Source organism: Podarcis filfolensis (genome assembly GCF_964270895.1).
Source record: "Podarcis filfolensis genome assembly, chromosome: 7".
Lineage (NCBI taxonomy): Eukaryota > Metazoa > Chordata > Lepidosauria > Squamata > Lacertidae > Podarcis > Podarcis filfolensis.
The window spans coordinates 26744024-26771657 of NC_139603.1; the positions used below are offsets into that span (position 1 = coordinate 26744024).

General features: G+C 45.2%; 1 protein-coding gene across 3 annotated transcripts; it reads right to left on the reverse strand.

Moving 5' to 3' along the window:
* Positions 1-27634, reverse strand: IRF4 (interferon regulatory factor 4). 3 transcript variants are annotated; one of them, XM_083623960.1, is made up of 9 exons: positions 27519-27634; positions 20226-20499; positions 15402-15588; positions 14889-14977; positions 13304-13445; positions 9546-9653; positions 7787-8140; positions 6509-6621; positions 1-3926 (listed from the first exon to the last, which is right to left on the reverse strand). In XM_083623960.1, exons 2-9 carry the CDS (start codon positions 20457-20459, stop codon positions 3783-3785), a joined length of 1371 nt encoding a protein of 456 aa, XP_083480086.1. In that variant the 5' UTR covers positions 20460-20499; positions 27519-27634; the 3' UTR covers positions 1-3782. The 3 variants fall into 3 exon arrangements, with proteins under 3 accessions (XP_083480086.1, XP_083480088.1, XP_083480087.1); XM_083623962.1 differs by having other exon boundaries at positions 20226-20502; positions 27519-27590; XM_083623961.1 differs by having other exon boundaries at positions 9546-9656; positions 20226-20502; positions 27519-27590.

A 27634-nucleotide genomic window follows, 5' to 3' on the forward strand; every position in this document is an offset into this window, starting at 1 on the left:
TAAAAATTCATCACTTTATTTTACAATATTACATTTCAAACAATGTCTCAAAAATCCAGCTTTCTTTTTTCCGCTATTAATAGTACATTTATAGCTCTGTTCTACTACTAGCCAATACAGTGGTACCTCGGTTTACAAACTTAATCCATTCCGGAAGTCCGTTCTTAAAGCGAAACTGTTCTTAAACTGAGGCGTGCTTTCCCTAATGAGGCCTCCCGCCGCCAGAGCCCTTCCACTGTTCGGATTCCAAGATAAAGTTCTCAAACCAAGACACTATTTCCGGTTTTGCGGAGTTTGTAAACCAAAACGTTCTTAAACCGGACTGTTCTTAAACCAAGGTACCACTGTACCACTGTATTCATACCCAACTTGATCCAGTATTTCTATCTGTTCTATTACTACCTTCCTCAGCTGCTCCTGCAGAAACTAGACAAAATAAAAGCTTGAAACTAAATACTCTGAGCACACCTGTGATCCCAAATACTTAAAAGGAAGTTTCGTTTAAGAGCTATGGAACTTGCTTAAAAAAGAAATGTGGTTAGAAATTGTAAACACCGCACTTCAAAACAATACAGAAGGCATGATCCAACAAAACCCAAATAATTTTGAGATTTAAGCTTTCGCTTAAGGGCAAACTCAACATTGCACAGAAAGGTCTGTTACGTCACCCTGACCTCTTTTAATTGGCAGTCAGCTTCAAACTGATGAGCAGATTTTGAACTGAGGGTGGGTGAATGGAAACAGAGCTTCTCATCCCTTTTTTTGACATCACTTTTTCTGCTCAAAATTCCTTCTCCCCAGTGGCTTTTCTCCCCAATGTGTTCCACATAGAAGCAGGGCACATATGTGGAACAGTGTGGGTAGGGCAGTTGGAAAAGGGTGGTTTTGAACAAAATAGTAAGCAGAAAATGGATTCCTTGGCTCAAAACTGCAGTCTTCCAAAGTTCATTTGTGTTTAAATACAAACAAATATTGCAGCCCATTGAAATAATACAGGCATCACTTTTCTGGATTCTGGAGCACAGCTATTTGCATATATCACATTTGCCAAAGCCATTTCCAACTGTGGTTTCCATACCTTTCCCCAAAAAGTATTGGCAATCCTAAAACAAATTGCTAACATTGAGCTTCCTTCCAATGCTAAAAATACCCCATAAGATAAGACACTGCAAAAACTCAATTTGCATAAATGAATCAGTAGGAAAAAGCACTCCCTTCTGCCTTGGATATTCAAAACACAATTTGGTTCTTGGTAACCTTTGCAACTCCTTATAGTGAAGACTAGGCTGTATACAGAAATATCTTGGAAATCAAAATTACTGTTCTTTCCTCCCATAGCTCAGGCCTGAGTTCCTATGCCTGTAAAAGTCATTTGAAAGATGTACTGGACAGCAAACTGAACGCTACTAGGTCAGTTGGCCATCTTTCCCATTCTTTTCTACTACAGGGGGGACATTTCACCTTTTTAAAAAGAACCCTCTTAAAAAACAGCAGGAGTGTCCATTCAGTTGAAAGTTGGTTCAGTTCCTTATTTGTAGGAGAAAAAACGCACACACAAAATGCTCATGCTATGGAAACCAGTATGTCACCTTACATAAAAGTGTTCGAATCCAGCCTGAAGTAGTTCACAGCACGCACCAGCATTTTCCATTTATATATACATTTATTCCACAGTTGCCACTGAAGTGCTTATTGTACCACTTGGAAATATGTTCCATTCAAATCAATAGGACTGTCCGCCAAGTAATGAATTATGAACCATTGTGCTATAAACATAGATGCCACACTGCCTTGTATGAGAAAAAGATGTAGTCATCAAGCCTTTGAAAATTAAACACAAGCTGCATTTCATAACTGGAATTCAGAAATAACATTTCTTTATACAACCAACAAAATAAAGGGGAGGGGGCTGCAAGCAAAAAAAAAAAAGTTCTGTCACACATGAGAGAGAGAAAAAGAGAGAGAGAATGTGCTTGTTCGCTGAATGGATCAACACCACAAATGTATATGCCTGAATATAACCAAACAGCTATGCAGCGCCTATCAATTTTTCAAGCTGAATAAGATTAATAGTACAGTCATATGCATGTTTACTCAGAAGTAAGTCCCGCAATGTCAATGGACCCAACTCTGTAGTAAGCATGGTAAGGATTGAAGCCTAAATACATCAGGAAAAAATGTGCCAGGTGACGGGACTAGCTATTTAGGAGAAGAAAATGGATATTATATCCCAAGGCATCATGCATCTTTAAGATGTATAAATTCGGGGGGGGGGGAGTGTTAGAACATGGGTCTTCTGCCAATTGTATAAAAATATACAATTTGTCCCTGATTAGAAATTCAAGTAGAACACATTTTTAATTTTAATACTTCAATGCAGGAAAAAACACACACCTACAAATAGTTTTTAAGGAAGGAAGGGATCTTGATGACTATTTCCTATGATTCATTAGAATATGCTGCTTTGATACTGACATGTCTGATCAAGCAAATAACCAATAACCTGAAATTTCAGTCCTCCCTTTACTTTTAAAATTAAAATAGTGATGGAAATAAAAACAACATGGAGGTAAGGGTGGGAAGTCAAAACATTAAGGAATATGTGTGTTGATTTGTGTTTTTTTTTGTTTGTTTGTTTTTGAAATTCAATAAATTTTAATATTAAAAAAGGAAATCACTTGTGGTCACATAGTTACTTATGTAACTGGAGCACTTAACTCTGTCCTGAATGAGTGCCAATGTCTGTCAACATTATCACTCAGAAGAAATAATTCTGCCAATAAAGTCAGTTGTGAATTTGCCCAAAAACTGTTTTGAGTGCTTAGATGGCTCATATTAAACTACAGTGCGCTTGTGAGTTCACAATCGGTTTGTATATAGATTTACACTGATTCATCTTAAATCCTGTGCAAACACGTGTTTCACTCTTTGGTAATTGTTTTTTTAAAATGCCTGAGGCTGCAGGACTATACATACGTACCCTGGGAGCAGGTACTACTGAACTCTCAGTAGGCATGTATAAGATTGCACAGCAAATCCAGCAGTTATTGGAAAGAAGCTTTGACTTAAGCATTAAATGAGCTTTATGAAAATGACATATAATGGCATAAATAACATAGCATGATAATAAAACATTTATCCTAGGAATAATTCTGATGCAGAGTCTGCTGCACATGTCCATTTTTCAAAAGAGCAACAATATACACTTTTTAAAAAACGTGAAAAAATGTCAGAAATTATAGTTCTTAAAAAAAAAAAAACAACCATACACCTGTACACTGCAACTTTCTTTAAAGACTATATAGATGTTTTTGAAATAGTATACTTATAAAAATTACAGAATAATTCCATTTCGTTGAATAATGTGCTTTTGAGTACCCCCTTATATCTTAAGTAAGCTGCTGCTTCGGTCTAGGAATTCTTGCCCTGAGATGTCTAATCAAATAAATAATTAAGAGTCTGAAATAAGTTCAAGTCATCTATAAGACACTGCCTCCCTTTAAGAAAATGTAAACATAGGAAGTATTTTGTCAGTTTCATCCGCTAACCCCAGTGTTAGAATCTGAGGTACAGCAATCCAAAAAAAGGAGGGAGGAGAGCATATGTCCATTGTAATATATTTTTAGGCTTGACCACAACCATTCTTTGAACTTAATTGTTGTTGTTGTTCATTTCCCAGGGGAAATCCAAGCATTTACTTATAACACGTAGCTGTGAACCAACGATTCTTGCATTAGGCATAACATCCAACACGATGCTTCAAGGCACCGATTTTCACATGCTTATTCTGGAACAGAGGAATGATGGAGAGCTCGATGGTAGTCTTCTGAACTGGTGACTTGTTCTGGTATATCATAGCCTCTTAGAAAAGGTCCGGTGTTTTGCTGTGCAAAGTAGTATAGCTGCCTTGCAAACATGGGCTCAACCTTAACAGATAGAAAGGTTAATGGGACACATAGCCAGATGGTCTGATTCATTCATATTGAATATATATATATATTAATCATAACAAGTCAACGGAGTTCCACATTAGAAAGCATTTCATTTGTGTACTATCTAGTTTTGTCAATTCCAATGGACTTGCTGAAAATACTGAAGAACATGCTTCTTTCCAGTAGCAATCATATACAGTGGTACCTCGGGTTACATACGCTTCAGTGTCCTTACAGCTAACGCCTTTCATCCTCCTTTATTTAGGGCTATTTAGCCTATAACTCACAAAGGTGTTAAGCCAGAACATCAGTGCAGCAGTCTCCTAAATGGCTTAATTAGGTTGTGAATCAGGTTGTTAATTATAAACAACTGTATATTATAAACAATACTAAGAAACATTCAGCAGAAGAATTAGCTGATCAAGATCACATTATTTGACCAAGGTAATCTTGGAGAAATAAGATAATCTATGTTTTGAGCTTCAGCGTAAGTTGTTTCAAAGTACACGTAATACCTGCAATTTTCATATGAGTTACAGTGGTACCTTGGGTTACAGACGCTTCAGGTTACAGACACTTCAGGTTACAGACGCTTCAGGTTACAGACACTTCAGGTTACAGACTCCGCTAACCCAGAAATAGTACCTCAGGTTAAGAACTTTGCTTCAGGATGAGAACAGAAATTGTACGACGGCGGCAGCGGGAGGCCCCATTAGCTAAAGTGGTGCTTCAGGTTAAGAACAGTTTCAGGTTAAGAACGGACCTCCGGAACGAATTAAGTACGTAACCAGAGGCACCACTGTACATACATACTAGGAACAAGGCCCACAGAAATCAGCAGGACTTGTTTCTAAGAAACAGGCATGGCGCTGTCCAGCATTCTACTACAGTTTCATGTACACAGAAGCCTATACACATGTGCAAGCGCAGGCTTCAGAACATACCAGGTCTGAGATCCTTTATGTGTCTTGGACTAACATTGACCTGAAACATCTACTGCCTACAGTGAATGACGACAAAAATATATTTTCCCTTGCTGAACATGGTCTTTCTAAAAGTATGGAGCTCCTGCAGAGCCCTGGAGATAGCAAAAACTCCACACAGGCATACAAAGGTAGTGGTAGGGATGTTTGAAATGTTATTCCTCTTCACTATGTGAATTGCCTACTTGATCAGTTGCAATAAGTGCTAAATCTTCCTTACATAATCAACTTTTACAGTTGATTGTTGCGGCAGAAATTGTAAAAAAGAGAGAGAGAGAGAAAAGACCCGCAACCAAACATAGGGTGGTATCTGCTTAAATCTACGAGTAAAATTATTTCTACCCACAATGGGATTTCCCCACTCCTTCCCCTGCACCCCCCCCAAATCTGCTCCAGAGAGAACAGATTTAGTTGGCAAAGGGGGGAGGATGGGGGGGAGTCCCGTTGTGCAGGCAGAAGTCAATCCACTCATGCAAGGAGTCACTCAGGGCTACGTTGACACACAGCTTTCAGGACAAAGTTGCAGTGGTACCTCGGGTTAAGAACTTAATTCGTTCTGGAGGTCCGTTCTTAACCTGAAACTGTTCTTAACCTGAGGTACCACTTTAGCTAATGGGGCCTCCCGCTGCCGCCATGCCACCGCCATGTGATTTCTGTTCTCATCTTGAAGCAAAGTTATTAATCCAAGGTACTATTTCTACCTATTTAGCGGAGTCTGTGACCTGAAGTGTCTGTAACCTGAAGCATCTGTAACCCGAGGTACCACTGTAACTCGTATGATAATTGCAGGTATTACGTGTACTTCGAAACAACTTACGCTGAAGCTCAAAGCATAGATTATCTTATTTCTCCAAGATTACCTTGGTCAAATAATGTGATCTTATACAGCTAATTCTTCTGCTGAATGTTTCTTAGTATTATTTATAATAGAATGCACAATTAACAACCTGATTCACAACCTAATTAAGCCATATAGGACAGTGGTGCACTGATGTCCTGGCTTAACAGCTTTGTGAGTTATAGGCTAAATAGCCCTAAATAAAGGAGGATGAAAGGCGTTAGCTATAAGGACACAGAATGCAGGGAGCACTTGGTAAGTGGGAGGAGGGAATCACTATGGAAGTAAGGGGGTGAGATTTCCACTCATCCACTTTGCTCAAAGCATCATTTATTACAGCTTTGCAGAATGCTATAAAAACACCAACACGGCACAAACAATTGGTGGCAAGCCAAAAGCCCCCTCTTTATAGTTCACGTCTAGTTTATTTAGTGGTATTGAAATAAACTGTGATTTCCAATTTCAGAATATTTGAATTGTTGTAACATTTAGCTTAAATCAAAAGCGTAATCACAGATGTGAATCACTCAGAAACTGGTGTTGCATATTTCCAAGCGATTATCATACTTAAGGAAGTTTCAGTTATACTGTACTGCCTAGCTGTAAGAGTGGTGATTTACCTTTCATTTCAATGCTCCTTTTCAACCTTATTTGAATATATTGGATTAACTTAATTCACTTTAAGTATTCACCTTACCCCCTTTAATATATTTGCATACCCCTAGTTTCAAGCAAATCAAATCGTTTATACTTACATGGGCTGTAATTTGTTTCCTTTGCCTTTGTGGATCTGGAAACTCTTCACCGAAACACAACACAATCTGGAATCTAGGCAACGGCCGCCCATGGTGGGCAAATACTTGTAGTTCTGGAAAGCCAACAGAAAATACTCAAGCTATTATGTAGGACTAAACTTCAGAGCTATGGCAGAAAAACAAATATCATGGAAAATCAGCCTATATTACTGATCAAAAGATTCTGTGGCAATGAGGATGGCAAAAGACGTAACAAAATCTAGAATCCAAATCAGTACATATCTGCAACATCCTATCCAGCAATATTAAAAATTCTAAACTTCCCTGGTTCTCCATCTTTCCAATCAGGTACATAAGCGTAACAAAATTTCTCTCAATTTGGCAGGACATTACTGTTTCCAGTTTATTGAGTGCTTCCAGGTATGCTACAGTTTTCTGTATTTACCCTCAAGCTGGGATAAACCAGAGCTGGCTGGCTTCCAGAAAAGACCCCAGATTTTAGAGGAGAACCTTTAAAATATGTATGGAGAAGACACAAGTCTCCCACATGCCTTTAGCGGAGTTACAATTTATTATTTGTTCACTCAAAATTGTATAACTGGGGGTTGATGGGGATTTTACAATAAAGACTATTGGAATCCAAAAAGGCAAATCTATAAAATGGTGCTTCCATTAAAAAAAAACCCCCACTAAATAATCTGTTTAAAATATTCCACTTTCAAATGTGCTGGAGATAAGAAATGTTCGTTTCAGTCCAGTTGTTTCTATATCCAGTCCACATATCACAGTCTCTAATTAAGTGGATGTGTTTATATTAGCCCATTTGATCTCACCAAAGTAAAACCTGAAGCTGCACAATCTTATATCAATGTTATTTTCATTGCAAAACAGCCAGTGTTGTACATACCAAAAGTTACACATACTGTATAAATGAAAGTGTTAGCACCCTGGACACCAAAGACTAAAGGAGCATTTAAGAATGCAGATAAGATAAGAAATAAAAACCTTCTGAAATATTGCACCACTGAAGAGCAGGCAAAAAAAATGTGTGTGAGGAGCATTATTAGCCGACAGTAGGACAACTGGTGAGTTGACATTACATTTCTCAAGTGAAGGCTAATTAGAAATTTTTAGCAAATTAGGTAATATTTCAGCTCATGCTATGGTCAAATAGAGTGAATGTGCATCCAACTCTTTCTGAAACTCACTGCTATGACAAAAGAAGAAGCTTGCATCACACAACCTACAAGGATGCATTTATGACTGTAACATACATACCTGACAAAAACTGCTGAGTATCAAAAAGTTTGCATGTCTGCTCCCTTTCCAGTTTGTTAGGCCTGTCGTTGCAAAATGCCAGAGGACCATCCCAATAGATCCTGCTTTGGCAAAGTCTCTTAGCATAGAGTCCGTCAGGTGTCATCCAGAGTATTACTCCCCTTTCCAGGTGGCTTAAGGATTTTTCAGTTATTTTCCTCTGGTTGTGATCTTCTGGATAAGGGAAAAGAACTTGGTCCAGCCCGCTGACCTCATAACTTTGGCCATGAGATATTCTGCACCCCTCAGGACTTGAAGTAGTGACTTCTTTCACAAGAGTTTCGTGGTAATATAGACAGATGTGCAGTCGACAATCTGAAAGCATATTTATGCAAAATTGTTGTTAACTGTTGGACACAAGACGTTACATGTCATGTAACGTCTAGGAGGAAGCTAAGAAGCATTGAGGTTGAGTTGCACATAGCATCTCGGAGATGTGGCTTCAAACCACTTTTCAGACTTTGAACCTGAGAATGCATATACAATTTTAAAACCACTTGCTAGGAAATTAAGCACAGTGGGACTTAAACATGTGTAAGATTGTGCCACACAGCAGATTAGCTGGGGAAATGTTGGTTGTGAGGGTATTGGCATAGTGATTCCTATGATTCACTGAGTTGAGCTATGCAGTAGCCTTGCTTGTTGGCCAAGTCAAATTGCAGGCTACTTGATAGCTGATAGGTAGCTGTTCCATGGGGGTTTTTTTGGTGGTGGAGCATTGGAACAAGTAATAAATAGGGCTGCTGTGCTGTAGGTACGGGCAGCAAGAGCTATAGTTAGTGAAATCAGCCACCCTTACACCAATATAACACATCTACAAACACGCCACTAAAAATAACTTTGTGCAAATGCTTAAGCGGTACGGAATTCTTGTCAACATGTACATTAATGGGAATTGACTAGTAGTTGTGCATGAACATCAATCATAATGTACACTCACATGACAGCATGGAGAAAGTTTACCAAACAATCAACAGGGAATGTTACAGCCAATGGTATGAGTCGTTGCCAAATGATTTGGGGGGAAATTAACTGATCAGTTGTACTTTAATGCCTCGTTGAAGTGCAACACCTCCACATACGTTTCACTGATTGCCTGGGTAATCCACATAGTATTAGACAGGAGAATTTTGTTTATTTAAATATTTATATGCCCCTCTTCAGTGGAACTTCCATAGCAGTTTTCAAAAATAATATAAAACATTTAACAACCAACTAAAGAGAGGAAAATATATTCAAGTGTCTGTGATAATCCTTTGATTAACACTGAAAGGATAACATGGTTGGTGCTAGACAGGTCATCCTTGGGAGAGAACTCCACAGATAGGAACTTCTATTGAGGAGGAGCTCTCTCTGGTTGCCTCCTGCTTTGACTGGCCAATAAGCATACCATCTAATTGACTTTGGCCACCATTTTCCAACATCATTTGGAACCCACGGACATTCACTAGGCACTGCACAAAATTCCTTGTTCATGTTGTCTGTGAACATTCTCCACACTTCATATATATGTGCACAACCAACATTTATGCACACCCTGTATTCACCTTACATTTTTTTAAACCAAATCAGAGAACCAAACATTGATGGAAATTTCACAGTTATGCTCTCATTTGAGCTCACGGGGAAAGGGTCTCTGTGTGTGAAACTTATCTGGAAAGTTATGAGAGGGCGCTCATGAATTCAATGTTACTTGCCAGTTGTTGAATTATTTATATACCTGACAATGGAAGAGCTTCACCAGACCTTATGCTCGGCTCTATTGGGATCCCAGGAGTCTGTGCCTCGGGTGGCGCACAAGCGTAAAAGGTTCCAGTTACCTGACAACCTGCTTTCACAAACAAAAAGTTTCTGTTCACAAACTATGTTGCCAAGCGGTCCAAAATCCATTGAAGGCTTTCTCCCTCCAGTCTGAGAAATTCACCTTCCATTTCGACCTGAACACATTTTGTTTGTTTGTTTATATGCTGTCTTTCAGCAGCGCTCACAGGTAGTTTACGAAAACCTTGGCAGATGCTTCCCTTCTCCTGGACTCTGGATGTTTCGGCTCAGTTTGGAGGGCCTTGTGCTGGCTGCAGAGATGGATCCCTTGGTGCTTCTGTACTTCCTCACACTAAGTGGTACCTCGTGGATGCTTTAAACCAGCGGTTCTCAATCTGTGGGCCCCAGATGTTGTTGGACTACAACTCCCATCATCCCTGAGCTCTGGCCTTACTAGCTAGGGGTGATGGGAGTTGTAGTTCAACAACATCTGGGGACCCACAGGTTGAGAAAGGCTGCTTTAAACCATTGCATGACTCCAGAAGGGGCATGGCACTGGGAATGACTTCAGGGGCTTACTTTCCAGTAAATGTGTTTAGTATTTCGCTCCACCAAGGTACTCAAAGTGTCACGTGTGGTTCTATCCACTTTATTCTCATAACAACTTTATGGGGCAGTAGTGCCAACTTGGGCCCCAGACTGTGGGTGCCCAGCGCATGCACGCTGTGATGTCATAACGTGACGCTGTGATGCCGTATCGCAATGCAATGTTATGGCGCATGTGCGCTCTGCCGCCACAGTGGCGACTGGGCCAGGGCCTGCACCTTTGTCGCAGGGCCTCTATTGGGGCCTGCTGCAGCAGTAGTCGCACTCTGGAAGCATGTCTGCAGCCGCAATGGGCCCCAACAGAGACCCTGCATGGGGCCAGTCGCTGCTGCAGTGCCACAGCACCAGAGGCAAGGCAGCAGGCGGCATGGGCAGGGGGCAGAGGCTGGGCACCCACAGCAAAAAAAAATAAAATAAAATGTGGGTGCCTGGGCCCCCATGGCTGCCTGGAATTGGCAGCACTGCTGTGAGGCAGGCCAAGCTGGGAGACAGTGACTGGTCCAACGTCACCCAGTAAATTTTCTGGTGGAATGGGAATTGAACCTGGGTCACTCTGATCCTAGTTCAGCCCTCTAATTACTAATCGCACAGGCTTTCAGCCTTAGAGTGACGGCAGATTTAACATTTATACAGCATTGGGAGCAGTATGGAATGCTTTCACTAGATTGCATCCAAATCTACCGTATTTTTCGCTCTATAAGATGCACTTTTCCCCTCCTAAAAAGTAAGGGGAAATGTGTGTGCGCCTTATGGAGCGAATGCAGGCTGTGCGGCTATCCCAGAAGCCGGAACAGTGAGAGGGATCGCTGTGCAGCGCTCCCTCTTGCTGTTCCAGCTTCTGGCTTAGCCCCTCAGTCCCTTCCCCCACCTCCCGGAAAAGCCCACAAGAGCCGTGCTCCCTTTAAAGAGCCACGTGGAGCGTGTATGCGGCTCTTGGGGGCTTTTTCCCTAGGAGGGAGAAGAGCAGCCCATCAGTGATGGGCTGCCTTTCTCCCTCCTCGGGGAAAAGCCTGCAAGCGCCACACACATGCTTCACGTGGCTCGTGAAAGGGAGCGCTGAGCAGAGCCTGGGATGCATACAGGCTCTGCTCAGCGCTCCCTTTAAAGAATTCCCCCCCTTGCATTCCCCCTCTAAAAACTAGGTGCGTCTTATGGTCAGGTGCATCTTATGGGGCGAAAAATACGGTACTTGCCCCTCTCAGGCTAAGCGCTTGAAAAAGAAAAAGAAAAAGAAAAGCAAGAATGCCCAGTTGTACAAGTTTAAAACTAAAACCTACTTTGCATAGGATCGGCTGGCTTTGTGATGTCACAGAGCTAGGAAACCCTCAAGGCAATCGGCTTTAATGATTCATGGTAATGATCGAAAGAGATGCAAAAGCATCTAAGTGATAAACTCTCCCACAGAAATCAATAGGACTTAGAGAAGTGGTTGACTTGGGGGTGTATCATTGTGCCATAAATATCTGTTCATTTATAATGTATCTTTGTATTGCGTTGAAATCAGCCAGATTCACTCATGGGCTAGTAGGTGCAAGAGGGAAGCCAAAAATTAATAAAGCAATATGCTTTTATTTGACAGGCTTCACTGAACACATTCCATGTTTATGAAGCTCTTGGAGCAGCGATTGCCAATTTTAGAAACCTGAGTAATAGGCATTGGCACCGCACTGCAACCACACAGGCAGCTGGCATAGTTCATTTGGTACAGCATGAAACACTTAATATAAGGGCCATGGGTTCGAGCCTGACGCTGGGCAAAAGATTCCAGCATTGCAGGGGGTTGGACTAGAGGACCCTCACGGTCCCTTCCAGCTCCGCAATTCTATGATTCTATGCACACCCCATAGCCATGCAAATATACATGCCCCACAACCATCCATTCACAACCCCATCTGCCCTCCAACACTTTGGCTTGGAACAGTGTTTCAGCCTTTTTTCAAGCTTAATTTGTTTTTGGCAAGGGGAGGGGTGTCATCTTCCTGGAGAGTGCGGCTGAGCAGGAACTGGTTAACCCACTCCAGGAAGTTCTCTCTCTCTCTCTCTCTCTCTCTCTCTCTCTCTCTCTCTCTCTCACACACACACACACACACACACACACACACACAGGCAATTAAGCTTAGGGAAAGCCTTCTATTATAGTACTTTATTTTATTTTAAAAAAAACTAATTGCAGGAGGGGGAGGGGGATTTTTTTGGGTTGCAACAGAAAGGAAAGAAGTCTTCTTTCAGGCCTGACTACAATGGGTGTGGTGTGAGGAGGGGTTACTGTGGGCACCAGGAAAAGCTTTGGCAGGCATATGTGTGCTTGCATGCGCCATGTTGGTGGCCCTACTATGCAGAACAGGGGTGCCAACTTGGCTAAAATACTAGAGGATACAGTACATAATTGATCACATGATGCGGTGCACACACACCATCTGAATGGCAATGCCCATTAAATTTAGAGGGCCCTGGCCTCCTGAAATATTTTATTTTGGGGAGTCAAAAAGACCTCAGCCCCTAGGGGTTGGCTCTTATGCTGCAGAATAGCATCAGTTTTGTCAACACTGAAAAGCTTTCATTATGTGCACCATCAGAAATAGGCCCATTTGACTTACCTACTTTGCCTCGTCCATTATTCTGAATCTTCAAAGTAAAAGCACTCCACACCCCTGTGGAGAGTGCACCATTTTCTTATACTGAGTGCTAATTGTAATGGAACCTTAGAACATGCTCCAAAGTTAACCACTTCTGCAAATCCAATTGATTTCAGTGAGAGGGAGCTTGCAAGTGCTTGCCTATCCCTTAAAGGTTTTAAAGTGCTTACTTTTGGCTGCCTAATCTCATTCATACCATTGTACTTTCTTCTAATAGTGGAATGCACATATAGAGTTTTCCCACTTTCCAAGGCTTCCCCATTCATTTCAACGAAGAGGGGATGTTTACATACACAAAGTGCTGGACATACTGAGCAGTGTCTTCTAATTAAATGAACGAGGAAATCCGCTTTACTCAGGAGCACCTTGTTCACAACCCCATGGACACAGCCACTGGGCCAGGAACCACAACTTCTTTCACAATTTAAATAGCCACCAGATACAGCTCTGTCTAAAAACACTGGAATCTTCTTACCGTTCTGACATGCTGGGCTTTGCCAATGGTGGTTGCGAGCTGCAAAAGGAACACTTGCACACTGGTAGGAGATATCGGGGTGTGACTGCTCTGGCATATAGTCCCTCCAATTACGGTCATGAGACACCATGTAGCTTGGCACCTGCATGTTTAACGAAACATTACTTAATGTGGTGTTGTTTTTTTAATGCATTTTTTAAAAAAGGTTTTCCATCACAGTTCTAAGAAGGAGAAAGAAAACACATATCAGCAAAGTATGTCAATTCACAATGCAATTTCGCAAAAAGCAGGTATGTGTGGCCAAAACCAATAATACAAAATAACAAAAGAGGACGGGAGAGGCATTGACAGATCTTATACGGCATGCAAGTCAGGCAAACAGCTCTGAGTAGGGGTCCAAGATCTCAGAATAGTTGTGATCCATTCAACTTCAGACAAAAGTAATGTTCTCATATGCTGCAGGAGAAGAAAGGACCTCTGACCAATGAGCTCTCAAAGCAGCTGTGTGGTCCTTTCAGTGCTGTCAAACCAGTTACTTAGCGATGAATAAAGTGTGCAGGGTCAGGCTATGGTGTCCCACACATCACATAATGGTTTTAAGGTAAAGGGACCCCTGACTGTTAGGTCCAGTTGCAGACGACTCTGGGGTTGTGGCGCTCATCTCGCTTTACTGGCCGAGAGAGCTGGCGTACAGCTTCTGGGTCATGTGGCCAGCATGACTAAGCCGCTTCTGGTGAACCAGAGCAGCGCACGGAAACGTCATTTACCTTCCCGCCGGAGCGATACCCATTTATCTACTTGCACTTTGATGCGCTGGCAGGAGCAGGGACCGAGCAACGGGATGTCACCCCGTCACGGGGATTCGATCCACCAACCTTCTGATCAGCAAACCCTTGGCTCTGTGGTTTAACCCACAGCACCACCCGTGTCCCCATATAATGGTTTTAGTTATAGTCAATTGCAGACAGAATCTTCAGCTTTCCCACCCGGACTACATCCCATCCTCAAAATGTCCAAACACAAAATGCTCTCCAGAGTCTTGCACAGTGTTCTCTCCAAAACCTGCTACCAGAGATTATTTGAGTACAGGTGCCAGGGGGCAGAACATGGGACTCTATGCACACAAAAGATGTGTTTCACCACCGATCCTTAGGTTCTCCCCTGCAAATAATGAAGATACAGCACCCAAGGTCCCCTTGGAAGAGGAAGCGCACACAAAACTGATGCATTGGTGCAAAGCCAGCGTTGTTAATTAAATTTTTTAAAATGACATTTACAGGGGGGTGTAAATATTTGAAATGTATGAAGATGAATACTTGGACTGCAAATGATGAAACATATATGAAATGTAATAAGAGCTAATAGTATGGATTCAACGGAAAAAAAAGGATCACAGCAACACCTATGAACTCTTTGAGAACATTCTTTAAGTTGTAGTTGTACTCTTTGCTACTCTTTTTCAATCTCACACTAGATCAAGGAATGAAATAGCAATGGTATCAGTACATCTTCATCATTTGACGTCAAAGCTCAAATACATCCATATTATATATATATATATATGTATGTATGTATTTATACATACCTGAGGTGGTAGTGCAGAGTAAGACGAGTTCATGGTGTAAGTATTATTCATAATCATTTGGGGATCTTCCATGCTAAGCTGTTTTGCTCCTGTGTATATAAAACAGGGAGATTTACGCATGCGTATCTTGAAGAACCTTGTGAGAAAAGTAGCTTGCACATTAAAAATGACATTGTTATTGCTTCAGTCTACTTCCTAGCCACGAAGTTTGTTGGCACGCTTTACAGATAGGGGATAAATCTAGAAATCTGTCACTGGAAAACTTTATCAGGATAAAAGACAACATACATGCAAATCACCCGAATTGTATAATTTATTTGCTTACAGAATCAGGCAGAACTGCATCAGTTATTTGAACCCTAGGTGCTTCTATTGTAAACCTATATAAACAAGCATTAGATTTTTAATTCACCAAACTTCATTGCTTAAAGTAATTATAGCGCTGTTGTATATCCCCATCCCACCCCAGCACCATCTCAATAAATGGGATTGTTTCATATAATACAAGATTACCTTTCTTTGCTCCTTCTGGTACTATTCTGTACACTTTATAGGGGTCTGATATATCCAGCTGGCTTCTTTCAACGAGTTCTTCAAAGTCATTGCTCTTGTTCAAAGCACACCGCAGTCTTGTTTTCCAGGTGGGGGGATCTGGCTTATCAATGCCTTCTCTGAACTTCCCTTTAAACAGAGCCCAAGCCTGGAAATATTGATGGTGGTTAACATCTTGTTTTTAAAAACTTCTTTAAACATACCTATACTCAACAATATAAATGGCACGCTGTGTGTGTTCATTGTGGAAGTTCTCTGATGGGACTATCACTAGCTTTTCCCCTGCCACTATAGGATTTTCACTTCCCTAGTCATAGTTCAGCTACAAACCAAAGTTCACAGTGCAATTTTTCAGGACCCAGCAGAGAAGACTGCAGTAAAAGAACTAGATGTCGTCCTAGATTCATAGTAGATACTTCAGTTCTACAGGAAGTATATAGACCCTGTGCCATTCGCAAAGGCTGTGTGCTATTTTAGTTCACTGCAAAACAGCATGGAGTAGCCATGTTTTATTTCTTCATTTATGAATTAGATAGTTTCTATCCCGCCATTCCTCCAGTATGGAGCACAGGGCAGCTAAGAACAATAGTGTATAAAATGTGTGTGTGTGTGTAATTTTTATATAATAAAAATGTAATCCATTGAAGGACACTTGTAGTGCTGCATCACAATTCTAAATTTGCATGAAGTCATGGTGAGATAGCTTGGAGGGACACTGAGGGGGGGGAAAGCAATTTTAAACAGTGGCATTGTATAAAGATACTTTGGAATATTTGAGGAATCTGTGTCCTTTATCTCTCTTGCCTGAGGCAGCTGAGGAATGGAAGACGGAGAAGTTTGAGTACAGCATGAAAGGAGAGACACTGAAAGTAAGGAAAGGTGGGTGCTTTAAACAACAGCAGAAGTTTCAGCAAAGCATGGATGGAGGAACACTGAGAGGAACAAAGTAGTGATTTTAAAGAATGCCAAAAGTTCGAGCTGTGCAAGCGGGTGGGGGAGGAAGACAATGTGGGGGAGGAAGTAGAAGAAGAAGAAGTGTTTGGATTTGATATCCCGCTTTATCACTACCTTAAGGAGTCTCACAGCGGCTAACAATCTCCTTTCCCTTCCTCCCCCACAACAAACACTCTGTGGGGTGAGTGGGGCTGAGAGACTTCAGGGAAGTGTGACTAGCCCAAGGTCACCCAGCAGCTGCATGTGGAGGAGCGGGGAAGCGAACCTGGTTCACCAGATTACGAGACTACCGCTCTTAACCACTACACCACACTGGCATTTTAAAGCAATATTTGAGTACAGTAAGAAGGGAGTTTGGAAAGGCTCTCGGTAGTGGCGCCCGCCCTGTGGAACGCCCTCCCATCAGATGTCAAAGCGATAAACAACTACCTGACATTCAGAAGACATCTTAAGGCAGCCCTGTTCAGGGAAGTTTTTAATGTGTGATATTTTAGTGTATTTTTGGTTTCTGTGGAAGCCGCCCAGAGTGGCTGGGGAAACCCAGCCAGATGGGCGGGATACAAATAATAAATTATGTTGTTGTTGTTGTTGTGTTTTCTTTTTGGTATTATCTTTTGTGTTGTACCCATCTCTGCTATTTTTTCTTGTTAAAATTTGTTTGTTTTAAAAAAGAATACCCTCACTGTCACGCCATCCCTGCTTTACTGTTGTTGTTTAAAATCGCCATTTTCCTCTCTGTTTTTATCCACTCCCCACTTTACTCAAACTTCTGCCACTGTTTAAAACAGCCACTTTTTTCCCTTTCAGTGTATCTCCCTTCTTGCTGTACTCAAACTTCTCCCTCTTCCATTCTTCAGCTGCTTCACATGAGAGAAAGAACGAACACAGAGCCCTGTGCAAATGGGGTGTAGAATAGGAGAGAGGAAGCATGAAAATGGAGTGCTCTGTGCACAAGGAAGAGTTGAGAAAAGTAAGGAGGAGGGTGGCAGGGAAAAGGAACTAAAGGTGATAGCTGGGATGCAGATGGAGGGTGTGAGAGGCATGGGAATGGGGTTGAAGATGTAAGTAGGGTCATTAAAAGTCTGCAGAATAGGAGGGGGTAGCTTCATAACTGGGCAGAAGACAAAAAGGGTGCTTAGTAGTTGCAATGTGTGGGAGGAGGATACAGAATGTTACCATGCAAGTGGTTTATGTGCAAGAGGAGCGTGTTACACAAAAGGAAGGGGAGGTGAAGGCATGGGGAGAAGGTGAAAATGGGTGCAAAGCGGGACTTCAGAATAGAAGACAGAAGTGAGTTTGGGAAGGTGAAAAAGTGAGCATGATGTGAGAAGCTCAAAGAGGTTAATGAGGGAATGGCAGGCAGTTTGCGAGTGGAGAAAGCAGGGGTGCAGTATTATAATACAGTGGTACCTCGGGTTAAGTACTTAATTTGTTCCAGAGGTCCGTTCTTAACCTGAAACTGTTCTTAACCTGAAGCACCACTTTAGCTAATGGGGCCTCCTGCTGCTACCGCACCGCCGGAGCACAATTTAGTTCTTATCCTGAAGCAAAGTTCTTAACCTGAAGCACCATTTCTGGGTTAGCGGAGTCTGTAACCTGAAGTGTATGTAACCTGAAGCGCATGTAACCTGAGGTACCACTGTAGATATATAAATCAGGCTGCAGTTAACCACCTATAAGCCTTCCTGTTTTTATTTGTGTATTTATTAACACATTTTTATCCCGCCTTGTTCCTCCAAGGAGCTCAAAGACACAGTCCTCCCCTTCTCTGTATTATCTTCACAACTACCCTGTGAGGTAGGTTGGACGGAGAGAGTGTGATTGGCCCAAAGTCACCCAGTTAAGTTTCAGGCCTGAGCAGAGATGCGAACCTGTGTCTAGTCCAGCGCTCTAACCACTATACCACACTGCCTCTCAGAAAGATGTCAGAGATTCTATGCAGGCAGAAGGAATGGTGGATTTTTTAGGACCTTAGGTATTTTAACCAAAGTCAGACTCATTGGTCCATCTGTTGTCTCCCCCAGCCCTACTTTGAGATGTCAGAGATCAAACCAGGGACCTTCTGCATGCAAAGTAGATGCTTTACCACTCAGCTATGGTCTCTCTCACTATATAAAAAATAATAATGCAGCTATGGTGGCAGATGTGGTCCCAGCTTCTTCTAGTCTTCTCATTCTGTGTGGTGCAGAGTTCAATAAGAGCCATGCTTGCAGACAGCACACGATGGGAGCAAGGATGTAAAGCCACTCAATCTTTCATAATTGGGATGTGGAATCTGTGACCCTTTGGATGTGCTGTACAGTGGTACCTCGGGTTAAGTACTTAATTTGTATTGGAGGTTCGTTCTTAACCTGAAACTGTTCTTAACCTGAGGTACCACTTTAGCTAATGGGGCCTCACTGCCGCCGTGCGATTTCTGTTCTCATCCTGAAGCAAAGTTCTTAACCCGAGGTACTATTTCTGGGTTAGCGCAGTCTGTAACCTGAAGCGTCTGTAACCCGAGGTACCACTGTAGTCAGGAATTATGAACTCTTGTTTCGTATCATGCTGAGGTGGAAATAACTTCTGCCAAGTCCAGTCTAGTCACTGGAATCTGCAGGTAGCTAAAAGGTAAAAACTATTTTCAAGTCAAGAGATGGCTTTTTAAAAAGCCATGTCACAGTATGAGTTCAGTACACAAAGCTAAGAAAGCCATACGAACATTTAACATTAAGGCTGAGTAATCAAGGAGGGAAGGCGTTGCTTGTGGATTCAACCAGTAGCGTAAATGGTTCCTTTTAAAAATGAGTTACTATTAAAAGTAATTAGCTACATTCATTTTAGCAGAAATGGAACAGTGTTGCTCCAGGTAATGCTATTCAATAACAATCAACGGAAGGAGTTTTAGAAAGGAAGTCTTGCTAAACAGTTATTATGGTGCTTGCTGAAGTTTAATGACAAAGGCTGCAATCCTGTTCAAAATTGTACACAAGTTCCATTGATGTCTACAGAATGCAAGTTTGTGCAACTCAGAGCATCATTGCAGCCATAAAGAGTCACGCCTTGGGGTAGTTAATCAAATAAGGAAGAGGGAATTGTGGAACATGGAAGGAACCTTTCAAGTGTGACAGGAAAGCAGCTTAGCTGGCATTTTAATTCAGAAGCATCTAGGATGCTAGTTGGGTAGAAAAGATAATTCCATCATTGATTGGTGATCATTTAATTTCTCTCTTAAAGTCGGAGAAAAGAAGTGCCCTAAAATAAAAGACCCTCCTAATTCCACTCTCCAGCGATTCTAATAGGGGCAGAGTCCAAGCTACCTCTTGGTTTCTTCAGTCTACACACAGTTTAGGGAACATCAAGTATTTCTTTAACTAGTCACAGGTGAGCCTCTACTGCTAGGGAAAATGTACTTTCACTTGTTACAGGCTATAGGTTACAGAAGGACCCTGCGCCTTTGTGGAATTTGCCAGTGAGGCTGAAAGTGGACAGAGGGTGGAGTTGGACCAATGAGATCTAGGTTCATATCCCAGATCAGCTAGGAAGTTCACTGAGTGGCCTCAGCCAAACCTGTCTTCCAGTCCGATCTACCTTGCAGAGTGTTGACAAGATAAAATAGCCAATTCCATGTACGTTACCCAATGGTCCTAAATCATCTAACTGCACCTGACCCTAAATCTGGAACCAGTTCCACTTACAAGCACGGGCCATTTCCAAGTAAATGCACACTTTGCTTCTGATGGGAGACTGGAGCCAAACTTGCGCAAGGAAATGCAAACAGCCCCTTCGCCTCTGGCTGAGATCCAAGCCACTGGATCGCAAAATCTGCGAAATCTGGCTCCAACCCCTTACCTTGAAAAGAGCGGCGTCCTCCTCTCGATTGTAGTCCTGCTTGCCCGCGTGCTTCCAGGGGATGCGGAAGATGCTCTTCTCGTCGTTCTCCCACACCAGGCCCGGGTACTTGCCGCTGTCAATCTGCTCGATCAGCCACTGGCGGAGTTTCCCGTTGCCGCAGCTCACCGAGCTCATCCCGCCGCCGCCGCCCTCGCTGGTGCTGTGGATGCCGCGCTCGCCCTCCAGGTTCATGCCACGCGCCCAGCCGACGTCGCCCGCTCCGGCGCCTCCCCTGCTGATGGGAGGGAGAAGGGTCACGTGCCACGCGCCAGACACACGCGCGCGCGCGCTTCAGCGCCTCCGGGCTCTCCTTTCTCTCTGGCCTACAGAACGCGCCATTCCGCAAGTTTAGCGGGAGAAGCGCGAACTTCTTCTCCGCACCCGAAGGTCGGGGGTGCCGGTGTCCACCACGGCTGGCTCCCAAGCATCCCCCAAATTTCCCATGAAGGGGCCGGGCAACCACAAATTTCGGTGCCAGGGCCACCATGCACACTTCACGGCGCCCACGGTCGCGGGGTCAAGTTAGCACTCCTGGTATCCAGACTGTGAGAGAGAGACCCGTTTCACGAGGAAGCAGGGAGACCGTTCGCTCGTTTGGCGCCAACACAGAGTAGCCCCTGCTTATGCCGCGTCTCCCTCGCTCTCTCTCTCGCGCGCACCTCCTCTCCTCGCAAACACCTCAGAGCGGCCCCTGAGGAGAGCCACAAAATGGTGCCGCCCTCCCCGCCAGGGAAGGAGGACAAGGGGCATAGAAAGGGCGAGAAGGGGTGTCTGCTGCCCCTGAGGAACCTGCCGGCCGAAGCCGTCGCCTCTCCTTCGGCGTTTTTCCACCCCTCCCTTCCACCCTCCTGGTCACACTTCTCCCTGACCAGCTCTTCCGAATTATCTTTCTGCGTGTGCCTGCTTCGTTTTGTGCACTCCTCCCCCCTCAGAGCCGTCTTTGGTGTTGTTTTCTCCCCTGACAGGCAACCCACATGGCCCAAAGCCGCGCCTCACCCAGCTCCCACTTCCCTGTCGCCTTCCCTCTCCCGCAGACGCTCCTCCGTCCCCGCTTCCTTCCTCTATTCTGGCCTTCCTCGCGGCTGGCACGAGCCGGACCTCTCCTCATACTCACAGAAGCCCCTTCCACTCTCTCCCCGGCCGCCGTCCTTCTCTCTCTCGCTCCCTCCTTTTTCTCTCTCTGTTCAAACCCCCCGCCGAGGCCTTTCCCCCTTCGCTTTCCCGCCCACGCCGCGGACTCTCCGCAGGAAACTCCTCACATTCGCTCGCCAACGCGGCTGGCCCTGTTACCGTCATTCCCGCCCGCGCGCCCCGGCCCAGAGAAGGCCGAGAGGGGACTCGGCTCCGAGCAGCCGCTTCGCCCTCGTGACACATTTCCTCTCAGCCGCCCAAGAAGCGCTGGCTCACAAACCCGCGGCCGCCCCGGCTCGGCGGGACTCCCGCCCGCGCGGCACGAGGGGCGCCCGCCGATCCAGAACGCGGGGGATGGCGCTGCGCCAGGGGCCAGACGCGCCGCCTCCGCCGCGGCTCTTGGGCGCGTTTTCTCGGGGGAGCCCTAGGAAAAGGCGCCCCGGCGAGGATCGCGGCGCGCGTTGGCGCAGCTGCGCTCAGACAGTACTATTTGGCCCCTCGCCGACTTGGAAGCACTCAAACGCTTATGAAGCACTCAGCGCAATGCTGTGGGCTCCCACGGGGTGCGAGGCCACTGGCGCCCCCTTGGGGGCGTGATTTCCGAGTAAACGTGCATAGGATCGTCCTGCTCCAGCGCAATCCTGTGCCTATTTATTCTGCAGTAAGTCGCGCGCAGGGTTTGTTGAAGCAGCTCCCTAGTAAATGTGTGTAGGATCGCAGCTTGCGAGTCCGTGTCTTCGAGTTTCGGGGGCATAGCTGTCAACTTTTCCCTTTTCTTGCGAGGAATCCTATTCGGAATAAGGGAATTTCCCTTAAAAAAAGGGAAAAGTTGACAGCTACGTTCGCGGGGCTTGCGAGTAAACCTAGAATCCAAGAGTTGGAAGGGACCTTGAGGATCATCTAGTCCAACCCCCTGCGATGCAGGAAGATGCAACTGTCCCTTTCCCGCGATCTTGGTATTTTCAGCACCATGCTGTAACCAAACGGAGCTACCCAGTGGTAAGAGGATCGCGCGGCTAGGCTGCTACTGCCGGACATCTTCCAGCCACGCTGAAAATCGATGGAGTTGTTTCGACAATGAAATACATTGTGGGTATTATGTAACCAGTCAAGGCAGGATCTGCGGAAATTCTGGTGCCGAGATTGAAGACATCAAGCCTTTGCTACTGCCCTTAAGCAGCGAGGTCTTCCCACCCCAAAGCAGGTTTTCATCCATAGAGATCAACGGTAAACAAGCACACCTGCACAAATTCTACATTAACGAATATCCCAAAGGGCGATTACCGAAGCAAAGCCTTCTCGGGGCAGAGAAAGTGCTTTGAAAAGCCACACATGCACATCTCCCCCCCCCCCCAAAAAAACAAGACGATCGGTATGTATATAAACATTATTTACACCAAAACACAAGCATACTTACTGAACCACGAAGCTAAGCACTATAAATAAACGCTGCGCACACCGCAGTGCTTACGTGTGGGCCGCAGGAGACTTACATAAGGAAAGGCGCAACCCCAGACTCACTTTCAGTGCCATTGGACTCAATGGGGCTTCCTTCTGGAACTGCACTGCTGCTGGAGGGGCAATACCTTACAGAGATAGGCGGCTACATTTAATTATCTACATGCAAATAAATATTATTACCAACGGGTGGATGCTGCTTTCCTATAGGGAAGCAGAGGCGGTTGAAGTTTAAAAAGGGAATATAGACTGTATAGTAAAAAAGTGGATGTATTATATTAAGTAGAGGCATTCATTGAATTGGAATAAATGGGTAATCACAGACCCCCCGGCGGAGGCAGGATTGCGTTTGCTTACATCCATCACTTGCTCTCGTTCTCCCTTCCCTCCTGCTCTTGTCCTCCCCCCCCCCCGTCGAAATTTCGACGGGAAGCTCCCGGCCAAGCGCCTGGACAGGGGTTCATGCCCTTCTATAAAGTAAAATCTCGTAGGTAGAAATGAATGTGAGCTGCAGGGCTAGTTATGCGCTAAGTATCATCTGGTCTCCCGCTTCTTCCATTCGCCAGGCCCTTTTCCCGGGAGACCTGGCGCTTGCTGCGCCCCCCACCCCATCCCAAAAACAAGAATCACCTTCTCTTCATTCCTGCATTGCAGGGGGGTTGGGCTAGATGGCCCTTGAGGTCCCTTCCAACTCTTCCATGATTCTATGAACTGTTTGCTTTCCCTCTCCAAACGGTGGCCATTCCCACGAGATGACCGAGACCCGCATATACTTTCTCCCTCCCTCGCATCCTTCCTTGAGCTTTGCACAACCCACATTCTGCTTTCATAGAACCTGAGCCCCCAAATTCGGGGGGGGGTTCTTTCCTTTTTCTGTCCTCTTCAAAGCTGGCAAAAAAAAAAAAGTTGTTGAAATTCAACAGCTGCCTCGGTTGGTCTCAGAATATACTTTGGTTCTCTTGTGCTGCGGGCAAAGTTTGTACTCGACCTGAAGTCCTAGTCAAGCTTTAAACTGCTCCGGTTCCGCTTTCAACCTTAGAATCACAGAATTGTGGAGTTGGGAAGCGACCCCAGAGGGACATCTAAGTCCAGCCCCTTGCAAATGCAGGAATCTTCCCGAACTCGAACCCACGACCATGAGATTGAGAGTTCCATGCTCTAACGACTGAGCTGTCCCAGTCACTTCTGTTGCTTGTTCTGCCGTGGCCCAGGAGGCTGCGGTCTACATGGCTGCCTCCTGTGAACCAACACACCATTTTAATACGTTTCTCAGAAGACTTGGGGGGTTCAATCGACTTCACCCATCAGTTATGCATAAAGTGAGTTGAACCTGAGAGTAAGCCGTGCGGGATCAGACCCAAAGTCGGCACGGTATCCTGCCTCCCGCAGCAGCTATCCACACACTTACAGGAAGCACAAAAGGGAGGCATGAATGCAACGAGGAAAGGGCCATAGATCAGTGGAAGAGAGCGCAGAATCACAGAATTGCAGAGTTGGAAGGGACCTCGGGGGTCATCTAGTCCAACCCCCCAGGAATGCATGATTACCAGTTCGAATCCCCTGCTAAGATGCAAAAGAACCCTGCCTAAAACAATGAGGAGGAGAGGAGGGATCTACCTCCGGTTGGTAGAGCATTGCGACTCTTCATCTCAGGGATTGTGGGTTCGAGCCCCACTCCGGGTGAAATGTGCCTGCATTGCAGCGGGTTGGACTAGATGATCCTCGCTCGGGGTCCCTCCCAACGCTGCAATCCTGAGACTCTGTGACTTGCGCTATTGGGAGCTGGAGTCCAGCAACATCCGGATCGTGCCCCAGTTGAGTTAGATGGGCTACTGGTCTGACTCGGTGTAAGCCAACTTCCTAGAATCCTCCCCTGCTGCTTGCCCTCTTGCAGCCAGATACACTGCCTCTGATCCCGGAGACTCTATCTAGCTTTAGGAGAGGGTAGCTAATTAAGTACTTGCCTGCCTGCCTTCATATCACCGTAACATACATTGCCTATAGGTTCTCCCAGCAAGGGCTTCAGTTACCTTCCTCTAGGATTCACTCACCCCACATGGCAGCTCACCTGTGCTCTCTGTGTGAATGGGTCTGGGGGCTGGAGGGACAACAGAGCCCCTTCCAACAAATTTTCCACTCTTCCAGCTGCGCGAGAACCCTACCGATGTCTTAATCATCTGAAGCAATCAAGAGAAATGTAGATCTATCTCAATACTATTTACCCACCCACCACTACTGCTGCTAATCTAAAGAGCATGGTTAGCTTGATATGAGAGTAAATAGGAAGGTCCTCAAAGTTTAGGTTACCAAGGTATTAAATGCAGAGTCTGGGAATCAAAAGGCAGTTCTGGAATCACTTGATCTCCATTAAGATCGGGCAGCAGCGTCGAAGTCTGTCCTAGCAAAGACAAAAACCTCCTATCACCTCCGAGGTGAGCTCTTAGGACGAAGGGCGGTATATAAATCTAATAAATAAAAACAAAATAATTTTTTAATTTGTCCTCGTGAGTTTTCCTGGGTCAGGAAGCAGCTCTGATCCAGGGAAGCTCGCGATGACCAATCACACCTGTTCCCCTCTAAGGCATCACCAAGCTGATTTTTTTTAAAAAAGCACTTCCGAAAGACTGCAGCATCAGAAGAGAAACTGTCCCCTACAGAGACCAGTAGCAGGCTTTTCCTTACTGAATTGGTCTAAACTTGCAGCAAGCTTTGGGGGAGCACATCATTTTCCTTTCTCATCCGGAAGGAGAGCGCTGTGCGGTTCGAAAACTTGCTTAATATAATAGAGCCAAATTTCTTATGCTAAAGGGATTTTTAGATCCATGCGGCTGTGCCGGAGACCAAACCTGCGGAAACTAAAACTGCAGAACTAAACACACTTGCAAGGCGGTAAGTCCCACTGAACTCAGTGTGGCTCACTCTGGAGTAAACATGCTTAGGGGCAGTGTCAACGTGCAGGCGTATTTATTCTGGAGTAAAACCCCTCTGTGCTTGGTGGGGCTTACTTTCGAGTAAGTGTGCGCTGGGCTACAGTCGTGAAGTGGAATCCTCTGCACATTATGCACTGCTGGGAAGGATAAATGGGTGTTACTCCCTCCTAAGTGGGTTTAGGATTGCAATCTTAGCTGCTCCCTCTTTCTACGTGAAGTGTACGGCTAGGGTCAGAGGAAAGAGTATCTTTGCAGAATATTTGCACAAACAGGGCTGAAGTCTCCTAGCTGAAGTCTGCGGGGGCGCTTCCAGACGGTCGCTATTTTCGAGTGGGACTCGATCACATCCTGGCAAAGTCAGTTTACAGAGCACTTTTCGGGGTAAGGAAAGAGGCACCCGAATGCGCTGCACAGTAACAATTGTTATATGACGGAACGTCGTATAACCTCCCCGTCGATCAATCGGAATGGACTAGGCTCGGTAACGGGAGCCTCGCGAAAGAACGTGGCTCTCGGGTTGCGCTCAGAAATAAAAGAAATATCACCCGGAGCCTTCACTTCTGCAGCCTGCAGCAGTTGTGGGGTGAGAAACCTCGCTTGGGCAGGCCTTAACCGAAAGGACTAGGAATCCGGTGGGTAATTTGCTTCCCAAAAACATCGCCCGCCTCCCTCCTTTTAACAGAACAGACCAAAAAGAAAGAGGGAAACGACAGGCCAGGAGCCAAATCTTTAGCCACCTTTCTTCCCATCTCGGCACAGAAGAAGTCTCAGCCACGTGATTCGGCATCACCTCTTCTTGGGCCAGGATCAGACCCACATCTCTCTCCCGCACCTGCCCGCCACGCCACGCGGTCTCCCCGGAGTACTACGAAATGCACTTCATTCATAAAAGACGACGAACGCAATCTCGACTAGCAGAGATAAGGGAAGCGGAGCGGAGCCGCCGGAAGGGGTAGAAAAGCGATTCAACTTGCAAAAAGGGCTGCGAGAGGGAGAGGAGACAGACGACGCTTTAGAACAAGCTCTGGAAGAGGATCCACAGGCCAGTTAAGCCCGCACACCTCCGAGATGAACTCGAGAGGCGGGGATGGGGATTGCTTGGCAAATGGTCCGTATCCTGAACCCGTCGCTATTTGGCCTTCCGATCATCACCTATGGCTGCAATAATCTTATCTAGATGGAGAGAAGTCCTACGGGATTCAAGGGGGCTAGGGCAAAACTGCGCTTTGCAGCCACGCACTGGTACCCATAGCTCAGTTGGTGGAGCACGAGACTCTTGAGGGTCGTGGGTTCGAGCCTCAACTTGGGTAGAAGGTTTCTGCGTTGCACTAGATGACGCTGGTCCCTTTTAACTCTACGATTCTATGAATTCGTCCCCGGTTTACTCTCGCCACCACCGCGGCTGCGCGCGTTAAAGAGTCGACTGGCTTAAGATCACCAGGAGGGCTCGGAATTCGAACTCGGCTCCCTCAAGTCCAAACTCCAGGACTTCTTTGCTTTGCTTTGCCTCGCTCTCCGATGAGTGAACTCGGTCTTAACACAGGCTGAGGGTCCCCGTGTGCCAGATCTATAGCGCACCTGAAGGCGGTCAAAGAGACCTCACTCCAGAGCGGGATCTCTGGAGCACGTTTACTCCGAATTAAGCCCCATTGGACACGGAACTGGCTCCCTCTCCATCACCAACTGTCCCCGCCACCCCCTGAATGAAAAGAGGGCGATTTGGCAAACTTACCTCTCTCTCTTTCCTCCCTCGCGAAGGGCGTGCGCGGAGCCTTTTCTCCAAATGATTTTGGAGACGTGGGGGGGGGGGGGAGCGAGAGAGAAATCAGATTTCAAACCGGAATAAAC